The sequence below is a fragment of the Chiloscyllium punctatum genome, chromosome 9 (genome assembly GCF_047496795.1).
Source record: "Chiloscyllium punctatum isolate Juve2018m chromosome 9, sChiPun1.3, whole genome shotgun sequence".
In the NCBI taxonomy this organism is placed as follows: domain Eukaryota; kingdom Metazoa; phylum Chordata; class Chondrichthyes; order Orectolobiformes; family Hemiscylliidae; genus Chiloscyllium; species Chiloscyllium punctatum.
In genome coordinates, this window is record NC_092747.1 from 125,578,544 (window position 1) to 125,596,523 (window position 17,980).

At 44.7% G+C, this 17,980-nt stretch overlaps 1 protein-coding gene across 1 annotated transcript; it reads right to left on the bottom strand.

Annotated features, from left to right (window-relative positions):
• Positions 1 to 497: 497 nt before the first annotated feature.
• Positions 498 to 6,301, bottom strand: pcdh20 (protocadherin 20). The gene is made up of 3 exons (XM_072578194.1): positions 6,145 to 6,301; positions 1,330 to 4,357; positions 498 to 875 (listed from the first exon to the last, which is right to left on the bottom strand). The coding sequence occupies exons 1-2, from the start codon at positions 6,193 to 6,195 to the stop codon at positions 1,709 to 1,711; spliced, it is 2,700 nt and encodes an 899-aa protein (XP_072434295.1). The 5' UTR covers positions 6,196 to 6,301; the 3' UTR covers positions 498 to 875; positions 1,330 to 1,708.
• Between the last annotated feature and the right edge of the window lie 11,679 nt (positions 6,302 to 17,980).

The window sequence follows — 17,980 nt, forward strand, 5'->3', positions numbered from 1 at the left end:
CCAGAGCAATGTGATGCCATGTGGCTTTATTGCATTTGAGAGAAACATTAGTATCTGACTATGGCCAAAACATCTTTGCATCAGTATGAACGTAGAAATACAGCTACAGCTGGATAATTAAAACCCTGATGGAAAGGAAGTTTCCCTATCTGAGTCATTGACTTTTCAAATTTGGGTTAAATTATTTTGGTTAAGCCATCACTGAGATTTACATTGCAAATAAGAGCTGCATCTAGTATACATTATACATTAATACAAAACGTTGATTGTAATTTCACATATTTAAAACAAGCAGTGCTGGAGGAAAGGTTTGGCTTCTCAACAACTGCTTGCTTCAAGTTTTTCATTGTTTTTAAATTCTAAACATCTCTTTATATCATTTCTAAAACACAACATATACAAGCTCCAAAAGAAAACCTATTGAGTTGCTATTGACATGTGAAAAAGAAAAAGAATACTGACTTTTTTTTTACACAGTTTAATTAAATCAGAGATATCATTTCAAAAATAAATAGCCATTTACAAAGAATTTTCATTTTGCTGCAGAATTTATATAAACAAGCTCAAAAATTAAGTAATTTACAGAAATATTATTTTTTCATAAACTTGTCAAATAATTGTTTACTATATAAATTGTAATTCCATATTCCAGATGGATGAAAATCAAGCAAGATCAATTAATTGCTTATTTCAAGTTGCTTGGGATGTTTTTGTCTGGTGACAGTCTCTCAAGTTCAGTAATGTTCATACAGTGTCAGAAAGTGACGTGAAGAAGTGACATTCTTAGGATCACATCTGGTGAAGTTACACATGCATTACCGCTGTGTTATTTGATCTATGTAGCTTCACTCAATAGTTTCTGATTTGAAGGCAACCTGAAATGACAGACAGCAGGTTAAATATTCCTCAAAAGTAAAACAATGAATTGATGTTTCATTTAAAAGATATCTTAAATAAATCACTTTGCAGCTCCTTTTCTTTGAGAAGCATAAATCGCTCTTAGCTCCCACCATCATTTAGTAAAGTGACACAAAAGGCTGTTGGTATTAAAACTAAATACAGAAGAACACATTGACAGAATACATTACAAGAATACCAATATTGAACAGGGTTGATCAACCAGCTGACCATTAACTATTCTATAATACACGTTTCTCATCAATTTTACTTTTCACTTATCAAATGTAAAGCTCTAATAGACAGAGTTACTCATTTTAACTCAATAGCAGCATACCTTTTAAAATAGTATTTTATGAGTTAATACAATCTGAAAGTCATCTCATTATTGAAATCAAATGCAATTCTCAAACATAGATGTTGCAGGTTTACCTTATTTGCCTGGGTCTCTTGGTCAGCAAAAGATAGAAGCAGTGATTGTCTTGGATTTTCTGTTTCATTTCTCGAGAGTTCAAGGTCCAGCCATGTTGCTTTTATGAAATGAAATCTTGGGATCAATCACAGACCCAGCTGTGCAAATTTATGCTTTTTAACAAAATATTCAGTTTTATAAAGAAAACGTTAGTCTTACTCCAAATTATATAATTTTGTTCTGTAAACAATACTGTGTATTATTCAAAAGCTAATCAGTTTGGAACACTGCAACTTAGAAGTTCTTCATACCAAACACATTTGAAACACAGAATGTTGGTAACTTCAAAGTACTGTCTGAGTATTTGGTGTAAACAGTTGATCGGTTATATCATACCACTCATAGATCTAAGTCATTCAATGACTTTGGCTTCATTTTCATTGGAGAAAATGTCTTCTTTAGTGGGATCTCAACCTCTGCCACACCGTAGGCTTTTCTTCTGTGTTTCTTTCTTCGAAATGAAATGTAGCAGACCAATACAAAAGCTAAGGCGAAGAGTCCAAAGCATAAAGCTGACAATGCTATCAAGACAGTCTCGCATGGAAACACATCTAGTTTCGTTTGAAAAGGGTCAGTTCTTGTCTCTGGTAGACTCTCCTCTATCCTGATGCCAGGATCTTTCCTCAGTAGGCTTTCTATGTAGCTCTCGTTGCTCAATGTTTCATTGACGAAAAGGTTAACTATAACTGTGCTGTGAAGTGGCTCTGGATATCCATGATCACTGACTTTGACCAGCAGTCTATACAATCCATAATCGTTCTTCACCAAAGCTTCATGCAACGTGATGTTACCGGTGCCTGCATCAATGACAAAAGTCTCTGGACGGGGTCCTCTGTGACCAATGATGCTGTAAGCAATGACAGCATTCATTCCTGTGTCTTTATCAACAGCATACACTTCAGTAATGGAAGAGCCAGGAACCGTGGATGGGAGGACGAGAAGGAAAGAGAGGTTAGACTGAGGGAACAAGACTAATGGTGGGTTATCATTGACATCTATCAGAAGCACTGTCACTTTAGCAACAGCAGAAAGAGCAGGTTCTCCTCCATCTGTAGCTTGAATCCAAAGAATATAGGAGCTCTGCTGTTCCCTGTCCAAAGGCACACTTGCCATGAGGTTTCCCTTGCCTGTGTCTATCACAAAGTGCTCACTGCCATTAAGGATAGACAGGGCGACCCAGCCATTGGTCCCAGCATCAGGATCCATAACCCCAATCACACCAATCTCACTAAAACTCGGGTAGTCTTCAGGGACAAAGAAGTTGAAGTCTTTGTTGATGAACCTGGGGCTGTTGTCATTGACATCCAGGACGGTGATGATCACGGTGGCGGTAGATTCCAGGGACGGTGTCCCACCATCGATAGCTCTGATGGTGAGTCTGTACCTGTTGTGTTCCTCTCGGTCTAAGCTGGTGGATACAGAGAGGGTCCCACTGAGTGGGTCCACACTGAAGACCGGAGGTACCCCAGGGCTGAGTATGTAGGTGATGTTACCCATCTCTCCGCTGTCAGCGTCTGTGGCTTTCAGTCTGGCGAGGTGGCAGTTCGGGAGGTTGTTCTCCTCCACCAAGAGCTGTACTGAGGGGCTGGTGAACACCGGTGCGTTGTCGTTCTCATCGATGAGTTGGATTTGGAGGAGGACCCTGCTGGCTAGCCCGTCTGCGTTCTCCGCCACCACTGTGACCTGGTAACGCTGCTGGAGCTCATAGTCCAGGGGCTGCCCGGTCTCCAGGAGATACTCACTGGGGAGGTCCTGGTACCGGGACAGGCGGAAAGCCGCCGCCGCCTCCCCTCCGTGCAGGTAGCAGCGGACCGGCTCCCGGTCTCCGGTAACGGTGAAGAAGGCCAAGGGGGTCCGGGGGGGCTCACTCTCCTTCAGGTAAAGCACGCCATCCGCCTGGAGGGCGATGTACCGGGGGCTGAGCACCGGGGGTCCGGTAACCCCCACCGGGATAATGTTCAGGCTGACGGTGAGGGCGACCGGGGCACAGCCGGTGCCGGTAGCCAGCACAGTGAGCCGGTGGAAGTGGGCACTGTCCTCCTGGATGGGGGCAGCCAGGCGGATGGTACCGGAGACAGGATCCAGGCGGAACAGGCGGCTGGAGCTCCCGGGGACCCGCTCCCCGTACGAGTAGACGACCCGGGCGTTGTATCCGAGGTCGGGGTCCTGAGCCTGGAGCCGGGTGACGGTGCTGCCCACCGAGATGTTGGAGAACACGCTCAGGCGGAGCTCGCTCTGCGGGAACTCGGGGCAGTGGTCGTTAACGTCGCTCACCGACACCGTTACCGTCGCCGTCCCCGACAGGCTCGGGCTGCCCCGGTCCTCGGCCACCAGCTCCATCACATACCGATCCCGGGACTCCCGGTCCAGCGGCGTCTCCAGTACCAGGAAAGGAGCCGGCTTCCCCGGTACCGCGCCGTCCTCCTGCACCAGAGAGAAGGCGCCGGAGTAGGCGGCGGGGCCCGTCCCCTGCAGCCGGTAGCGGAGCATCCCGTTGAGGCCGGGCTCCGGGTCCTCGGCCGCCGGTTCCAGAGGGTAGCGGGAGCCCGGCTCCGCGTTCTCCGGTACCGAGAGGCCGAGGCTGGAGGCGGGGAACCGCGGCGCCTGGTCGTTAACATCCTCGACCCGGAGCCGGAGCTTGAGGAGGCGGAACAGGCGGGGGGGCAGCAGCAGGACATCGAGCAGCAGCCAGCACGGTTCCGCCAGGCTCCCGGTACCGGGATCCGGGCACAGCTCCTCCCGGTCCAGCACTGCCGCCGAGGTCCGCAGTTCCCCGGTCTCCCGGTTCAGGTCCACGAAGCGGCCGGAGCCCGCCGCCGACGCCAGGTTATAGGTGACTCCCGGCTCGCTCCGGTTCAGCCTCAGGTCGGTGGCCAGGTTCCCGATGTAGGTGCCCGCCGGTGACTCCTCCCGGACCCGGTAAAGCAGCTCGGTGGCCCGGCCCGTGCCCGGTAAGACCAGCAACAGCCACAACAGCAGCAGCGGCTCCTGCCGAAAGGAAACTCGGTCAGAGAGTTCACACAGAACCGGCGCTGGACACAATCTGCAACCCCACCCCAGCTCACACTCACTCACACAAAGACCCTCACTCACACTCACACAGACACACACACACAGACACACACAGACACTCACTCACACAGACACACACACAGACCCTCACTCACACACACACAGACACTCACACACTCACAGACACACACAGACAGACACACAGACAGACACACTCACACACACAGACACACACACACAGACAGACACTCACAGACACACACACACACACACAGACACACACACTCACTCACACACAGACTCACAGACACACACTTACACAGACACACACACAGACAGACAGACACTCACTCACACACACAGACACATTCTCACTCACACACACACTCACACAGACACACACACACTCACACACACAGACACACACTCTCACACACTCACAGACAGACAAACACACACTCACTCACACACACAGACACACATTCTCACACACTCACAGACACACACAGACACACAGACAGACACAGACACACACAGACAGACACAGACACACACAGACTCACACTCACCCACACTCACACTCACATGGACACATAGTCACTTACACAGACACACACAGACACGCACTCACACAGACACACATACACAGACACGCACTCATACACATAGACACACATTCACACTCAGACATACACACAGACACATACACAAACAGACTCTCAGACAGAAACACACTCACTCACATAGAAACACATACAGACACACTCTCACACAGACACACACTCTCACACAGACACACTCTCAGACATACACACACATACACAGACTCTCAGACAGAAACACACACACTCACATAGAAACAGACACAGAAACACACTCACAGACACACACTCTCACAGACACACACTCACACACTCTCACACTCTCACACAGACACACACTCACACAGACACACACACAGACAGACTCATACACACACAGACACACACTCACACAGACAGACTCATATACAAACACACAGACACACACACACTCACCCACTCACACTCACATAGACACACACTCACTCACACAGACACACTCACCCACACACAGACACGCACTCACACAGACACGCACTCACTCATACACAGACACGCACTCACTCACACAGACACACACTCAGTCATACACACAGACACACACACACAGACTCTCAGACAGAAACACACTCACTCATATAGAAACACACAGAAACACACTCAGACACACTCACACAGACAGAAACACACACTCACATAGAAACACACTCAGACACGCGCATTAAAACATAGAAACACACACTGACACACACTCACATAGAAACACACACTCATATAGAAACACACACAGAAACACACTCACAGACACACACAGACAGAAACACACACACTCACATACAAACACACACTGAGACACAGTCACAGACACACACTCAGACACTCATTCAGGCAGACATTCACAGACACACTCAAGAAAAACACACTCACTCAGACAGACACTCAAACATCACTCAAACACACACACTCAGACACACTCACTCACGCACTCATACACACACTCACACAAAAACGCACACTCACACATTCACAGAAACTTTCACTGAATTCCCCAACAAAGGCATCAGACTGCAAACTTGCCCCAGCTTGGTACACACACACACTGAAAATTTCATTGAATCCCCCAGTAAACGCAGCAGCGCTGACTCCCTCGTAACTGCAGGAGGCTCAGGGTGTTACTCTCACCTGGATGTGCAGGAAACAGCCTGTTCCCGTCCTCCTGCTGCTCAGCTTCATGCTCTACCGGCTTCACGGTCTTTGCTGCTCTCCCTCTGCCTCTGCTCGTCAGTCTCATTCCCACTGCCGCTTCGTGACAGGCGACCTGGGACTTTCACTCTCCGCCACGCCCCCCCCCCCCTTACAGATTCTGAGTGACAGGGCTCAATAGGAACTAATACCCTCCCTTACAGACTCACACACGATGACAGAGGTCACTGGGAAGTAATGCCTGCACGTTAAACATCTCTGTGAGGGACAGAGACAACAGCGTGGACCAAAATTCCCAGAGTATTTCTCAGCAACAGGATCACATCCGAAACAATATCTGGAAGTGCCAGAGTAACTCAACAAGTCTGGCAGCATCTGTGGAGAGAGGGAGAGAGTTAGCTTCTTCAGAACTGTGTGTAGATAGAGAAGGTAGTATGTATTTTGGGGATGGTGGTGGGAGTGGTGAGTGGGAAGGTAAAGGAGCCCAGAGACAAAGAGAGAGAGAAAAAAAAGAAAAAAAAACAGCAATTGGGCAAAGGGTGGGAAAGTTTTGAGCCAGAGAGAAAGAGAAGCTGATCATGGGGACCATTAGTGGGTGAAATCAGATCGTTGACAACAACAGAGAACACACAAACCCTCACTGCACAGAAAAGTGCCCATAAGGATGATAGGTAAATGTTTTACTCCCTTCGTCCAGTGATTTGTGTCCTTGGTCTCTATGGATCCTCCATTTTTGATCTCCAGACAAATCAGGACATGATTTGGGTGATGGTTATGGGACACAGCTGTGCAATATACTACACTGATAGCACCTTGCTCTGAGACCCACTGCTTACCCACAGTGGGGAGGGAGACTTATTCCCGCATACAGTTTCTGATTCATCCTCCTTTCCAGTTGATCATATACATTCTGCTGCTCCAAACTATAACCCATACATCCCATGTATTCTAACCAGATGGTGAAAGGAATAGGACATAAATGAAAATGTCATAGGACATTGGTCAGGCCACTTTCGGAATGCTGCATTCAATTCGGGTCTCCCTGCTATCGGAAAGATGTTGTTAAATTTGAAAGGGTTCAGAAAAGATCTACAAGAATGTTGCCAGGGTTGGAGGGTTTGAGCTACAGGGAGAGGCTGAATGGGCTGGGGCTGTTTTCCCTGGAGCGTCGGAGGCTGAGGGGTGACCTTATAGAGGTTTATAAAATCATTAGGGGCATGGATAGGATAAATAGACAAAGTCTTTTCCCTGGGGTGGGAGAGTCCAGAACTAGAGGGCATAGGTTTAAGGTGAGAGAGCAAAGATGTAAAAGAGACCTAAGGGGCAACATTTGCACGCGGAGGGTGGTGCGTGTATGGAATGAGCTGGCAGAGGAAGTGGTGACACAGTTACAACATTTAAAAGGCACCTGGATGCATATATGAATAGGAAGAGTTGAGAGGGATATGGGCCAGATGCTGGCAAATGGGACTACATTAGGTTAAGATAACTGGTCAGCATGGACGAGTTGGACAGAAAGGTCCATTTCCATGTTGTATAACTCTATGACTCCATAACAAAAAAGCTCATAAACATCCAGTTAAGTACATATATACGAAGAATGATATCTGATTTTCCCTGCATTCAGCTTCAGGAGTAGGCCATTCAGCTCTTCAAGCCTGCCCCATCACCTGGTCTTGACTGGTCTGCCCCAGGTCTCCACACCTCTGTGTTATAGCCCTCAACTTACCAATATTTCAAAAATCTGTCTGCCTCCTCTTCAAATACTTTCAGCGATCTAGCCTCCCCAACTGTCGGCTATAAAGAAGTCTAGACATTCACCAGCCTCTGAGAGAGAAAAACAATATCATTTGCATCTCAGCTTTAAATGAGTGTCTTGTTATTTAGCAATGATGTTCCCTAGTTTGAGATTCCTCCATTAGTGGAAACATCATCTCAACATCGATGCTGTCACGCCCCTTTGTAATCTTGCAGGTTTCATTAAGACTGCTCGTGCAAAAGGCCACTTTCCAAATTATATTCAGGGGAGCTGATGCCATGATAGTGATGTCACTGAGTTATTAAACCAGAGCCTCTAGGCTAACTTCTGGAGACATGGGTTTGAAACTCACTGTGGTTAAAATGTGAATTCAATCAAATCTGGAATTAAAAGCCAACACAGTGTAACTGTTGTCATTAAAAACCCGTCTGGTTTCCTTTAAGGAAGACAATCTGCTATCTTTACTTAGCCTGGCATATATAGACTCCAGACCTGTGGCAAAATGTTTGACTCTTATCTGCCCCTTGGGCAATGAATGCTGGTATAGCCAATGACATCCACATCGTCTGAATGTTTTTTGAAAACATAGATTAAGGAGATAAAAATCTCATTAAAGTGGGATTTATTATACAGGGAGAATTCTGAAATCCTGTACTGGTGACAAAGTATTGAGTGGGAGCACAGTTGGAGCTTCGTGGCTCTGATATCTTTACACTTGCTCCAATAGTGCTTCCCATGTGCAGTGCTTCTGCGGTGGCATGGGATCATGGATTTATATTTTAGGGAGAATTTTTAAATTGCATAACATTGTTCTTGATTGAAAGTGGTACATATTTAGATTTCTTTAAATAAAATCTGCAGTGACCATACATGATCACATCTTTTTGTTAATTAGTTTTGCAAAGAATGAAAGACTTGCATTTATATATCATCTTTCATCATCTCATGGCGTGACAAAGCACTTTATAAGCAATAAAGTCATTTTAAAATATAGTTCCTGTTAAAAGTGGAACACCATGACTGAACAATGGATCCAGTCCTAGCTACCTCATTGATAGACATTGACAGGAGTGGGAGAAATTACTGAGGAAGAGACAATGTGACTTGAGCTGAGTCTCACGGCTACCAGCATGGCATTCTCACGTGCCGAGAGAAGATTAGATTCCATACAGTGTGGAAACAGGCCCTTAAGCCCAAACCGACCATCCGAAAAGCAACCCACCCAGACCTATTCCCCTACATTTACCCCTGACTAATGCATCTAACACTATGGGCCATTTACCTGACCTGCACATCATTGGACTGTGGGAGGAAACCGGAGCACCCGGAGGAAACCCACACAGACACGGGGAGAACATGCAAACTCCACACAGACAGTCACCCGAGGTGGGAATTGAACCCTGGGTCCCTGGTGCTGTGAGGCAGCAGTGCTAACCAATGAGCCACCGTGCTGCCACATGTACATTGGAGACAGACATAGATTTGGGATCAGCATGTGGTGAGTATGCATGAGTGAGTGAGCTGCAACGAGGTCAAAGGACAAGGATAGCCTGTATGCCAACTCACTGAAACCAGTTCTGTTATAGGGGACTCATGAAGACCTTCACAAGGGCAGCATGCAGGAGAATTCTTTCCGGTATGCACACTGATGTGTTGGTGCATTGACAGATTGTCAGACAATCTCTTGTCAATGTTAATGAGCTGTAAAAGGAGGAATCTGGCTGGAAGTTATGTGAAAGATGTAGAGCTTGACTGCTCCCCAATCTCTTCATCTCCTCATTGTGCTGCAGTCCGCATGCCAGTTACAGCCTTTGTGTGGATATGTCACTTAATACTCGTTCCTCTCTCTGATAATGCAACCAAATCTGGGAACTCAATATAGCACCTTCCAAACAGTCCACAGTACTGACACTAGCAAAAGTTGTTCAAAGTCACTGTACCTACGAGTTGGATGCTTGGTCCTTGAAGTACTTCTGGTGGGATCCTCTTGCACTTAGTTGGCTTCATAGAATCCCTACAGTGTGGAAGCAAGCCATTCAGCCCATCGAGTCCAAACAAACCCTCCAAACAACATCCCACCCTCCCTAACCCCAGAACCCCACATTTCCCATGACTAATCCACCTAGCCTGCACATCCTTGAACACTATGGGTAATTTAGCATAGCCAATCCAGATGACTTGCACATCGTTGTGACTGTGAGAGGAAACTGGGGAATGGGGAAACTCCACACAGACAGTTGCCTGAGGCTAAAACCAAACCCAGGTCCCTGGTGCTGTGAGGCAGCAGTGCTAACCACTGAATCACTGTGCTGCACATTTGTTCATTGGTGACAGATATGCAAATTAATTGAATCAACCAGCCCGGTCCAAATTTGGGACATACATGTCACATCAGCTGGTACCATGTGAGTGCCCTTATTGAGGTATTAGAATGCATCGACTACACTGGAAATGGGTGACAGCCCATGCCAGGAGTGTGATAGGCTGAATCATCTCCAATTTCTGTTTATTTTTAACATATCAATGTCCAATTTAATGTTCTGCTAGATCAAAATTAAATTTATAGACTTTTAATAAAGTATAAATTTAAAGAAAATAAGATCTGAATCATTGCATTGTAAGTCTGTATGGCTAATTTGCCCTTCACAGACCAGTGATCAAGATAGTTTCATTCAAACCTAGATAAAAAATGTCTGTATAAGTAGTAAGGAAATATTATCTACTTTTTAAAGAGATGTTCTCCGGAAAAACAGTTCCAAAAATTAAATTGAATAACCATTTTAAATTTCAAGCACTAATTTTCTGCATGGTGTGAATTCAATTTTGTAAAGTTTTTTCTTTCTAGCAAGGTGGAGAATTCAGTGGCTGACAACAGAATTAGATGTTCTTTACTCAGGTTGCTAAAGCATTTATTTATTCATCTCTGATGTGATTCATAACTGTCACTAGTTTAATTTGCTGTCCCTTATAAAGCAAGTTCCATGTACTATTTGAACCAGCTCATGACCTTTGTATCCAAAGGTAGCAATTGCAACCATTGAATTATTTGGAGAAATTGTATAATAGTGTCATGAATTATTACCTGCAATAAACGTTAACGTCTTAATGTTCAGATTGCATTATTTTTCATGCATTTTCAAAGAATTTATCGAGTAAAACTGGAATATTCCATTATATATTCAGATAATATATTGGTATGAATTTATTAATTCTAACAACAGTTATTTATTTCAGATTTGTCAACAGACTGTTGATATTTAAGACATGTACAATTTTTGTAGACTGCTGTTTGCAATATAAGAATTTGTCAATACTTTTTATTCATTCCCAGGATGAGGATGTTGCTGCCTAGGCTGCATTTATTGCCCAGAGGGCAGTTGAGAGTCAACCACATAACTGTGGGTCTGGAGTCACATGGAGGCCAGACCAGGTAATGATGGAAGTTCCCTTCTCTAAAGGATATTAGTGAACCAGATGTTTTATTTCTAACAATCAACAATGGATTCATGGTCATCGTTAGACCCCTAATTCCAAAGTTTTAAAAAATTGAACTAAAATTCCATCAGCTGCCGTGGCAGGATTTGAATTATGAAAAATCTGGAATTAAGAGTCTAATGATGACCATGAATCCATTGTTGATTGCTGGGGGGAGGAGAAAAATCCCATCTAGTTTACTCATGTCCTTGAGGGAAGGAAACTGCCATCCTTGCCTGGTCAGGTCTACATTAAAGATTTGCTTAATAAATGAGAAACAGAAAGTGGGAACTCGATTGAAATGATCTCACTTCGTACCTTGTAACTGCTGTATCAGGTAACAGATACAAAAGGACTAACCTTGGAGCTAAACTGACAGTTTTATCCATTCTTACAGCCACTGGGGAGTATCAGGCAAGCTTAGGGAGTTTCAGGTAAGTTTGGCTGTTCTGGAGTTAGAGACAGTTGTGTCTTCTCCTCATGTTACCATAATATATCTTGTATATAATTTACTGAAATGAAATAAGTGCCTCTTTTGCTGCAAATTTGGTTCATTCTTTAACATAAACTATTAGAAAGCTCCTAGACTAGCATAGGAAGAAGAATTTGGTGTCATAATTCAATGGAAGGTATGCAGGCTTTATCAATATTATTGTAGCATAGTGAGCAGCTGATCTCCAACAGTGAGTAGAATCTGAAAAGAAAGCTTTCTATAGGTGTATCAGCAATAAAAGAATGACTAGAGTAAGATTGGGGCCAATCAAGGAGAAGGACGTTATATGTGGAGTCCGAGGAGATAGGGGAAGTGCTAAATGATTATTTTTCATTGGTATTCACACTGGAAGAAGACAATGTTGTCGAGGACAAGACTGAGATATAGGCTACTAGACTAGAAAGGATTGAGGTTAACAAGGAGGAGGTGTTAGCAATTCTGGAAAGTGTGAAAAAAATCCCTGGGCCGGATGGGATTTATCCTCGGATTCTCTGGGAAGCCAGGGAGGAGATTGCAGAGCTTTGATCTTTATGTCATCATCGTCTACAGGAATAGTACCAACAAGGAAAATGTTGTTTCTTGTTCAAGAAGAGGAGTAGAGACAACCCTGGTAATTATAGACCAGTGAGCCTTATTTCGGTTGTAGGTAAAGTGTTGGAAAAGGTAATAAGAGATAGGATTTATAATCATCTAGCATGGAATAAGTTGATTAGTTATAGTCATGCCTCACAAGTTGAAGGATAGGTCGTGCCTCACAAACCTTATTGAGATCTTTGAGATGGTGACCAAACAGGTGGATGAAGGTAAAGCAGTTGATGTAATGTATATGGATTTCAGTAAGGCGTTTTATAAGATTCCCCACAGTAGGCTATTGCACAAAATACAGAGACATGGGATTGAGGGTGGTTTACCTGTTTGGATCAGAAATTGGTCAGCTGAAAGAAGACAGAGGGTGGTGGTTGGTGGGAAATGTTCATCCTGGAGTTCAGTTACTAGTGGTGTACCGCAAGGATCTGTTTTGGGGCCACTGATGTTTGTTATTCTAATAAATGATCTAGATGAGGGTGTAAAAGCATGGGTTAGTAAATTTGCAGAAGACACGAAGGTCGATGGAGTTGTGAATTGTGCCAAAGGATGTTACAGGTTACAGAGGGACATAGATAAACTGCAGAATTGGGCTGAGAGGTAGCAAATGGAGTTTAATGCAGAAAAGTGTGAGGTGATTCACCTTGGAAGGAAGAACAGGAATGAAGAGTTCTGGGCTAATGGTAAGATTCTTGGTCATGTCGATGAGCAAAGAGATTTTGGTATCCATGTGCATAGATCCCTGGAAGTTGCCACCCAGGTTGATACTTGCGGAACGTTTCAGAGAACACCTTTGGGACACCCGGACCAACCAACCCAACCACCCCGTGGCTCAACATTTCAACTCCCCCTCCCACTCCACCAAGGACATGCAGGTCCTTGGACTCCTCCATTGCCTGACCATAGCAACACGATGGTTGGAGGAAGAGCGCCTCATCTTCTGCCTAGTAACCCTCCAACCACAAGGGATGAACTCAGATTTCTCCAGTTTCCTCATTTCCCCTCCCCCCACCTTGTCTCAGTCAAATCCCTCGAACTCAGCACCGCCTTCCTAACATGCAATCTTCTTCCTGACCTCTCTGCCCCCACCCCCACTCCGGCCTATCACCCTCACCTTGACTTCCTTCCACCTATCGCATTTCCAATTCCCCTCCCCCAAGTCCCTCCTCCCTACCTTTTATCTTAGCCTGCTGGACACACTTTCCTCATTCCTGAAGAAGGGCTTATGCCCGAAACGTTGATTCACCAACTTTAAGGTCATTTAAATGGCAATTGGATAAACATATGGATGAAAATGGAATAGTGTAGGTTAGATGGGCTTCAGATTGGTTTCACAGGTCGGCGCAACATTGAGGGCCAAAGGGCCTGTACTGGGCTGTAATGTTCTGTGTTCTATGTTCCATGAACAGAGAAAATTCTGCAATAAAATGAGTTACTGCTTCAAGTGCATGCACCTTTAAGAAAGGACCCTAAGTCAGTCACTAACTGAAAAGAGTTTGATTGGCTATTGGCCATCACAGGCTCCTGGAGATATTTTCAAATAAGACTGTTTAGTGACGTTACTACACATCTCTGGAGCAGGTGGGACGTGAACATAGGCCTTGCCTGGCCCAGAGATGGGGATACTACTACTGCACCACAAGAGCCTCTATCATTGGTTTGTAGAAACTGATATAGTGACCATTTTCACTCTGAGATGACAGACAACCGGACTTGAGGAGATGAAACAGAGAAAAAGTCAAGGTTTGTAACAGATAGTCACAGTGTGGCTCAGTCACAGTCCCTCTAGGATCAGGGTAACATCATCAGCAGAGTCTGATGGTCCACCCAGGAAATCCTGTGTCATTGCTCATGGACTCTCTGGGTCCTTGTAGAGCTGATGAGCCTGATCTTGGACCCACATCTCTGACCACACAGTTGGCAGGTGTTTCTGGGAAGTGGAAGTGGTCCTTAACCTTGAAATTATTGCTATTCTTTTTTCCCTGTCCTTTCCTATACTCCACTGAGCATTTTCAAAGAATCATGACCCTTCATACAGGAGTTTTCTCCAAATTGGTTTCTTCCAAATGAAGGTCTCCCTTGGATTTCTTGAAGGAAGCCTTCAGAGTCTTTGAATTGCTTCATGCATCCTCCTCTCGCTCAAATGCCTTTCTTAAGTTGGATGAAGACAATTCACTGTGGCAATTGAAACTCAGGCATCCCTAAGTACATGGACAGCCAGCGAGGTTGGTTTCGATTATTGCTGATACTCTTGGCTGCTTTAAGGACTGTCATATTAATACGCTTGTCCTCCCAGTTGATGCATCAGACAGAATCTGTCTCAAATGGCGTTGATCTTAAGGGCCTTGAGATGGTGTTCAAATGATTTTGGAACCGGCTAGAAGAGTCAGAAGGATGACTGCTTTATACACAAGGATCCTGGTATCAGCACAGATGTCACAGTCATCGAAGACTCTCATTCTTCAGCATTCAAAGGCAGTGCTCACTGATTAGATGCAAAATTGAATCTCTGCATGGATATCAGTATTAGATGAAAGGTAGCTCACCAGGTCAGGGAAATGTTCCATGTTTGGGAGAATTTCTCCAGTGGTCTTAATGAAGGAATGGACTGGGACTTGACCTAGGATGGATTGGTAAAGGATGTTAGTCTTATTGAAGCTGAGATCAATTCTTCACTATGCTTTCACAAAGGCTTAAGAGAGACTCGAAGATTCTCTTCGGAGAGCAGAGATGATTGGAGATTGGCTGTAAGCTCTCCAATTATTGTACCACATAAGCAGAACATTGTTCCATCAGAATAGACTTGCTTGATTTATTGAGTGGGTCAAGAAGAACACTCAATCCATCTTCTCAATGACAACTAAGAATGGGTAATAAAGGTAGGTTTACTATGCCAGAGATACCCGTGTCCTACGAATGAATTAAAAAAAGCAATGTAAATGAATTACGTTGTGTTATTTCTAGATTTTCATTAATCAAGTGCAGGTGTACGATAGATGTCCATATATTGGCTTCTCGAATATTCTCCTTTGACCTCAGCTGGAGATTCCACTGCACGGTCACTAGCTGGACCATTTCCATTCTGTTTCCTGTAATTCTGCTCTCCCTCCTCCCCTTCCTCTCAGAATTACCACAGGGTTCCCTCTGTCCTCATACATTCAGTATTATCTTCTGTACTCAATGGATTGTCCTCAGCCACATCCAGTGTTATGCCAGCACCAAAATAATCTTCATTACCAGTCACCTTTCAGACTTCCAAAGGGACCATTTCATCCCCATGACCTTGGTCCATCCTCAATCAAGCCCACAACCTTGTCCCTTCCCACAGAAGCACTTTTCCTTTCACCCGTTCTCTTCCCACTATCCAGGGCCAACCTTGACCTTGTATATTGTTCCAATGAGCTTAAGGAACAGCGCTTTAAAACCTGTTCATAGCAAACATTTCTCATTCTGAGGAAATGCTATTCACCTAAAAACATTCATGCTGTTTCTCACTCCTCAGATGCAGCCGTACAGCTCAGTATTTCCCACATTGTCTGTTTTTGGTTCAGACTTCCCAAAACCTGCAGTATTACAGCTAATTGTTGGGACACCATTTACTGTATTGGCAAAAGATGTAACAGCACCTTTTGGCGCTTGAAGCTTTTTTGATAAGGCCATTAATATGGTGGACAATGACATGTTAATAATAGTCTTTCTATGGTCCAATTTGACAGTGACTGTGGCTTTATGGACTTTCTACATCAATGGGGACCAATCCTATAGCACCATATTGTCAATGTGACCACTTTCATGAATATGAGCCATCACAGCAGCATCTATGTTTTTATCCTGATCCAGTTCACAACAATCTTCTGTCCATCAAGATTCATGACATAAGGCAGTACCTCATCCACATATAACTCATAACTCAGGTTCACCAACTCTTCATGCTGCAATGGAAGGCGTCATTGACATTCCTGATGAAGGGCTTATGCCTGAAACGTCAATTCTCCTGCACCTTGGATGCTGCCTGACCTGCTGTGCTTTTCCAGTGCCATATTTTTTTTTAGTCATCATTGACAGCCAGGAATGCTTTTACTGCTCACATCACTCAGATTGATCTCTAAGCTGTACTCTTGAGAGGTGCCCATTTTTGTTGTGACATGCTACATCTTCCACAGCCTTGTAATTCTGACAGCCCAGCCAGTACTTGCTGGGAACAGGAGGAGGAGGAGGAGGAGACTACACCCCAATATGTGCAGCTGAGTGAGAGGGACCATATAAATCAAGACTATGCTTCAGAGGAACATCTGCGCCCCGACATAAATTCACCTTTCCCTAACTGTACATCTCATATTCTCCATGATAAGGTGCCCCCCAAAGAATATCATTCAATAAAGGCCAGAAGCAACTTTATTCAACTAGACACCAAGAGAAAAAAAGGAACTGTTTAGCCTTGTCTATCCTTGTCATGATGGTTCCTTTGCCTGATCTGGTACTTTTTGACTGTTCTCTCCCAGGGAGTACAGCGTGCTGGTGAAGTCAGCACTGCCAGGTGTCACTAGATTTTTTCTGTTGACTCCAATCGTTTTTGTGAATGGTTTCCTGAAGTGGCTGAAGAATGCAGGAGAACTGGTCCTCCAACTAATAGCTTCCTTTTTGTTATGACCTACCTCCTGCTCCAAGAGAGAACCTGTGAGTGTGTGTCACTGTGCTTATACTGTGACTGTCACAGTTGGGTGGCTGTAGGTTTTCAAAGGTGTGTGAAGAGAGATAACAATGCAGCTAGTGTGAATAGAAGGTGTGTGCAGGTGGAGTGGGGTATTGGAATGTTCACGAGTCATAAGGATGCTAAAGGAGTGAAGGGATCTGACACAGTGAGAGAGATGTGTGTTATGGTGGGTGTGAGATAAAAGGCACAGATGCATTCTCTGAATTAGTCATTAAATCTCTTTCTGCTCTGCTGCCCTATCCTCAGCATTGTTGACAGGGACAGTGACCAACTTCATCACTGGCTCTGCCTCCATTCTGAGGGTGCGCCTTGGAAAAGCTCTGTCCCTGTTGGAAATACGGACCAGGTCCTGGCATCCACCTATTTGCCCCTTTGTCCCGAAAACAGGGATTTTGCACAGTACACTACCTTCCTTGATGTTGAGTGTTCCAAAGTGATTACCCAGCCACTGGCAGTGTGTATGTGTAGGTATATTTTAACAGAGACCACACTTATTAAAAGAGAAGACAGCTCATTGTAGTCATTGCCCTCGTCGCTCTGGTGTATAGAGACCACCAACAGCACGACAGAGCAGAATGTGATGCACAATCAGGTCAGTATCATTGCTACAATCATGGAAATAAGGTCATGTACCAACTTTACACACTGCTCACTTCAATAGCACCAACACTGGGGAAGGTAGGGAAGAAATTCAAACGGAATAATTTGAAAGGAACTGATAGATTGGTCAATAACTGCAGATTGTCTGTAAAGCTGCAGAGAATTGGAAGACACACCACATGTTCAATTT